This window comes from Pseudopipra pipra, chromosome 4, assembly GCF_036250125.1.
Source record: "Pseudopipra pipra isolate bDixPip1 chromosome 4, bDixPip1.hap1, whole genome shotgun sequence".
NCBI classification, from domain to species: Eukaryota; Metazoa; Chordata; class Aves; order Passeriformes; family Pipridae; genus Pseudopipra; species Pseudopipra pipra.
The window spans coordinates 51,415,079-51,421,323 of NC_087552.1; the positions used below are offsets into that span (position 1 = coordinate 51,415,079).

At 45.5% G+C, this 6,245-nt stretch overlaps 1 protein-coding gene across 1 annotated transcript; it reads right to left on the reverse strand.

Annotated features, from left to right (window-relative positions):
• Window positions 1–272: 272 nt before the first annotated feature.
• Window positions 273–2,847, reverse strand: SHISA3 (shisa family member 3). Its single transcript, XM_064652936.1, has 2 exons — window positions 2,532–2,847; window positions 273–1,647 (listed from the first exon to the last, which is right to left on the reverse strand). Exons 1-2 carry the CDS (start codon window positions 2,830–2,832, stop codon window positions 1,196–1,198), a joined length of 753 nt encoding a protein of 250 aa, XP_064509006.1. The 5' UTR covers window positions 2,833–2,847; the 3' UTR covers window positions 273–1,195.
• Window positions 2,848–6,245: the final 3,398 nt, after the last annotated feature.

The following is a 6,245-nucleotide window of genomic DNA, read 5'->3' on the forward strand; positions in this document are numbered from 1 at the left end:
AAAATTTATTCCTAGTGCAAGACGTTTAGTCTAAAATAGCAACTAATCAGTGTCGTGTTCACCACAGCTGCATGTAAAATACTTTAATGAATCTATTAGTTTGCGATATAATCAGAATTTTATATTATATTAAATCTGCACAACAGGTGCAGCTGAAGATGTAAATCATTTTAAAAAGCAAAATAAGCTATTTTAACAGGAAAAAACATAGAGTAGTTACACCAATCAGTCATCAAACACTACCAGTACAGAGTCATACAGATGACACAACATTTCAAACACACAGTTTATTGGTAATTTGTTTTGTGTGTGTGACTACTGAATAATTAGTGTTGTCAATGCTGTAAATACATTTTAAATTACAAGCTTGTCTTTACATTTTATACATGGCTAATTTTACAAAAAGAACTTCATGATCAGTCCAACTTACACCTTGCTGAGCAAAAAGCTGACAATAAATACTTCCTTCTGAAAAATGCTTTATGTAGAACACAATTCTTAGAAGTTATTGGTGATATTGCTGAATACATTCTGCTTCCCTTATAGGTAATTTGGCTACTTGAGACTGGCTTATCTTCAACTAGCCTAATTAGTACTAGTTTCATCTATCATAGTTAAAGTGTACTATTACAAATATGTAGTGTAAGTTCAGGTATGTGTATTTTTTAAAAATCTGTGCATTTTGATATCTAATAAAATTCTTCCTTTTCATTGCTCATGGAAGTAGTAAGAAGTCAGCTGTTTCAGGTATCCTCTTTAGTAAGTATTACTTCTCTCTTCTCAGGCTTATTGCTGCTTTATAGAACTAGTCTGATTATTATCAGTGGAATGCAGCCACTGTTTGTTAACTAAGTTAACTGCATTTTACCCTAGTAAAATGTTATTTATTACACTGTGAAATGAGTACCTTTATCCCAAAATGGTTCTTTTACTTGTCTCTAAACACATTCTGCACAAATTAGGCCGAGCGATCAGAGCAGTCCATTTTTAGAGCAACAGTTTGGGATGTTTTACAGCTCATTTGTAAGTGTGACCCAAGTTTGGGAAATGCAATCCCAAGCGAGAACCTGCACTTTTCAAGGGCAACTCACCCACGGGAACAGTTCTGACTTCTACAGCCACACAGCACGTCAGTGTGACACCCACCGGCAGTCCCTCTGCTTCTGAAGGCTGTGTTACTTCTTCCCAACTCTTTTCAGCTCTGAGTAAAATCAGAGCAGCTCTTCCCAGCCAGGGCAGGCTCTGGCTGGAGAGGATACCCAAAGTACGGTGGCGACACCAGAAATCCGGTTGGCTGGGTCAGGTGGACTGTGTGGGCTGTCTGGAAGCAGCCAGATGTGTACGGTGGAGGTGGTGATGCCACAAGGCACCCTGGCTCTGCCCGGGGGAAGGAGAACCTCCGAACTGAGCCGCCAGTTGAACTGGAACTTGTCGCGGTACTGGATTGCCTGGATGGTGTCCTGAAGCTTGTGGAGGCCAGGATCATGGGAAGAGCCTCGGTCTGATAGCTCCGCAGAGAAAATCGTATTGGTTGTGATGGTTGTTTAGGTCTCAAACATGTGCAACAATAAACAGCTACCAGCGAGCCCACAATAATGAAGGCAATAAATATTGATCCAACAATGAGGAATGGAACGTAGATTGGTTCTGGGAGAAGAAAGAAGAAGAAAAGCCGTGCAAATTAGTCGACTGAAATAATAGGTCTGCTGTATAGAAATATAAACTCCACAGCGTTTACAAAGCCGCGCATTTCAGTCCCACGAACACACTGAGCTGCTCAGAAGACAGAACTTTCAACCATTATCACTGAAACAAAATTAAAGTTTAAACCTTGTAGGTTCCAGGGAAATAAAAATTTCTTTCTTTTGACAGTTTTACTAGTTACCAAAGGTAAAAGCTGTTTATACCATGCTCTGCTTGCTGGTTCTTGGGCATTGCTCAAGAATCTCACTCCTGTCCTCCTCCCTCATTCCCCAGACCGTCGGGACTGTCTAATATAACACCTTGAATCTGCAGGCGAAGCTCAAATGCTGCAGATGCTGTTAAATCACTTCCATTTGAAAGGTGGAAGATAAGCGCAGAACGTCTGACTTGGGAAACCAGTATCCGTGTGCGCTGCCGGATTCCTTTTGTTTGGGAAACTGACGGTCCCTCGCACTGTGGGGCTGTGCCTGCAGAGCACCACTCTCACCTCCGGGAGCAACAAAGTTAAACAGGCACAGCAAAGTTTGCCGGTGCGAACATAAAATATAAGTGTGCCTTTCAGTCGAGATGCCTCCAGCAGCCGGTGCCCTCGGACCGCGGAGCTGACCCTCCCCTCTCGCACCCCGGGCGCCCGCTCTGTTTCCCGGCGCAGGGGCCGCTCCGCGGCCGCGCTCCCGGCGCCGCCGCCCCGTGCGCACCTGGAGCCGCGCCCGCCTCCTGCCCACCCGATGGGACGGGGCAGGGAGCCCCGGAGCCAGGCTCGGACCGGGGGATGCTCCGTGGGGACCGGCTCCCGCCCGCCTCGGGACGCGCGGCCGGGCACTCACGGGCGGTGACTCCCGGGTCCGGGGGCTCCCGGTCGTTGGTGCAGCCGCCCTGCTCCAGGCGAGCCTCGGCGGCGGCGCAGCAATAGCGCAGCGCGCAGGAGCCGCAGCAGATGGTGGCGGCCGCCGTGTCGAAGCCCTCGGGGCACTGGAAGCCCTCATGGTAGCCGCCCTGCCCATCTACCCATCCGTGGCAGTACTCGCCGCCGCCGGGCTGGCCCCCGCCGCCGCCGCCCAGCAGCCCCAGCAGGAGGCAGCGCAGCAGCAGCAGCGGCAGCGCCCGCCGCCGCCGCCGCCCCGCCATCTCCCCGCCGCCGCCGCCCCGCTGCCCGCCCGCCCCGACGGGGCGAGCAGGGGGCGGCCCCGGGTGCGGTGCGGGGCCTCCTGCGCCGCGTCCGGGGGCTGGGGGGCAGCTCCCCCCCGACACGCACACACCCGGCCCCCCCAGTCGCGCCCCCGCGGGGCCGCGCCTGCGTTCACCTGCCGCGGTCCCTGTCTCCTCCCGCGCCCTCCGCTCCCGCAACATCGCCCCGCACCTCGCTGTCCTCCCGGCCCCCGCGGCTGGGCCGGCCCCGCTCCTTACCTGTCGGTCGGATGGGGCTGGGCGCGGAGGGATTGGGGCTGCAGCCAGGTCAGCCTTAGCGTTCTGGAGGCTTCTTCCTCTCGGCAGGCCCCGTGCCTGGCCTCGGCGCGAGACCGGCTGAGCTGGAGTGCGGGAATATTCCGTCCCGCACACCCAAACGTGTGCCCCTGCCTCCCCGCCAGCCTGACGCCGCGAAGCAGAAGGGTCTCCTGCACTGGCAGTTTATTAAAGCAGCCCTGTACTTCTAAGGGTTAAAAAACCAAGCACAGCGCACGACTTGTTGCAAGGACCCTTTGCTTTTTAACCTGTTTTCCTTCCTGGATACTTTTTACACTCAAAGACATAGCAGCATATTCCCAGAAGATTTATAGCCTCTTTAAGTCAAACACGAGGCCCGTCACCTTTATTTTCCAAAGGGAGAGAGTGTGTGTGTGGGGCTGGGAAGGAGGGACACATCTGTTCATATGAGCATCCGATCCTTTTTCTTCTGGAAGAATAATTGCAAGTCACCAAGCAAAAACCACAAAAGGAGCTGCTTATTCATTTATCCTGGAGGAAAAAAAAATATTTTAAATTAACTGAGCAGATTTGGACTTCTGGTTCAAGCAAAGAAACATTTCTTAAAATGATGTCTCCCCTGTGTGCTATCTAAGAGGCACTCCTGCTCCAACGGTGAAAGTGCTTGCAAAACAAGCATTATATAAAGCCATGCTGAACAAAAGAATTCATTTTTCCTGTATCTGAACTTCCTGCCATAATTTACCACTGAATATGAATATGTATATGTATATCAGAGTCTGACCACTTGTCCAACATTTTGAATGCCCATGTCACTAATTTCCAGAGTTGGCAAGTTTAGTGAAACAAAAGGAACAAAGTGTGCTGTGTACCAGCAATAAAACTGTGCGCCCAGAACCATCTATCAAGACATTAGACTTCTGACCAACCCCTAAATACAGTCCACAAGCACAATATTTGTGTTTGTTTTTCTTTTAACTAATCTACTCTCTTCTTTTTTTTTCCTTCTGACCCTTTTTTCCCTATTTTGATTTCTTTAAGTGTAACCAGTACCACCAGATCAGAAAAGTAAACAAAAAACTTGTATAAATGAGAAATATTTTTCATGGCTATTTAACAGATATAGCTCTAGAAATAACAAAACTGGATTTTAAAGAAAAACGAATAGATTTTGAACGTGAAAATGTGATATTCTGTTCTCTTCTGCGTTTTCATTTTGAAACGATGATGTGAATTAAACTTTTACCGGCTGTCCTGACTACAAGTTCCTAGTTTTTATAAGCCAATGTTAAATATTAATATAGTTTTGCATTTACTTCACTGTGGTTTTAGAGCAAACATAACCTTCATGGAATGTTTTAAAATGTATGGTTTTTAAAGGCCTAATCCAACTTCCAGGAAGGTCAAAAGGAATCTCTATGTTGACCAGGATGAGGCTTGGAACAGGAGCTCAGTAAGGTCTTCATGGTGCATTTAGCTGTCTCAGGTGCAGAGAACAGAGGGACAACAGAGCCGTCCTCTTAAATCTGCCACATTTGGTGGGAATCACTGAGTAAATATGTCACAGCTCATATGTTGATTTTGTTAATTAATTCATCACCTTCAAAAAAAAAAAAAAAGTGGTCCGAAAAAAAACCTTCCAAGATATATATAAATATATATATATATACATACGCCTCAGATTTTAAGCTACTCTAGGAACTGCAGAGATATTGTTCTGAGGTGGGGGTGGGAAGGAAACTGAGGGGGATCCCAGTCCACAGACATCAGGAAGGTTTTGAGCTGGGTTTATTTCTCCTTACTTGTTCCATCTCTAATGCTTGGGTTGTTAGGCAGAGGCTACTCTCTGCTTCCCTCTTGTGTAAGGTAATGGCAGCTATACAGGGTTTCCTGCAAATGGGCACAATTAACATTCTCTTTATTTGAATCCCAAACTGCCCCATCCTGCAAGAAAAATCCTGTAAGATTTTCTTAATTATTGGATTGCAACTGTGTGTGTGGTTGGTTTATTTTTGTATGGATAAATGGCATTTCAATCACTCAAGTGGAGTTATTTCACTTCTGCCAAATAAAAGTCAGAGGCACATTGCAGTACTGCTTCTGCAAATACTACCAACCTGGAAAATTTGAAGATACATGAGGAGTTTTCCTATCAACTGCTGAGGTCTTAACTGACTTCTCTGGTCTTACTCTTTGCTTCCTCTGAAATACTGATGCAGTTTACAGAATGTGCTGTGACTCTGGAGGAGATGAATGGGATTGTTCTGACCTAGACAGTCAAAAAGCCTTTGCTTTGCTTCCCTTTTGTAAAGGTTGCATCTGGACAACCACATCCTTTAACATGCTAGCAGATTCATTTGCAACGATTTATGGCATTTGCTTTAAACTAAATCTGCAAATAATTAAGAATACAGGAAAAACAGTTGCAGACTGTTGATGAGCACCCTTCATCTGCAGTTTGAGGACACTGGGTGGCTCTAAGTTGCTCACTTTTGGACTGGGTAGTGTTCCTGCAAAGTACCTTTGCTAACTTTGCTTATTATTTATTCTTAGCTGAAGCCTTCCAGCTTCCAGGTGATATGTCATCAACTTAATTATATCATGTTCATTTTGAATGAGAAATAGTGTTTTTAAAAGCTCATATAGTTAATATTTTAACTGTTGTTGTTTATAAAGCTTAGTATTAGAACTAATGAAGTTGATATCATTCATGTAACAGGCAGAGAAGATAATTTCATTGTAGTTTAACATTTTATTATTTACCAGGCTTTTCTTACTGTCTCAACAGCAAACCTATGGGGAGAACACATTATAGTACTCCTCATTTGCCTCTGTGTGAGATCAAACAATTTTTCTTAAATTACTTCTGATCTCCCAAACACTTCTAAATAATGTCACACTTTTGTCTTGACTAAGGCAATGATAGATAAACTCAGCTTATATCTTGGTCATTTCACCCTGGCTCTTCATTAAATTTTGCTTTGAGTTTCGAAGAACAAAAGGGACAAGTTGAGTTACCAGCTTCTATAAACAGCCTGGTACAAGCAGATTTCCTTTTAAAAATAAAATCAAAATAATATACTATCTAAACTGTAAGCCCTTTAGCTTCGTGAGTT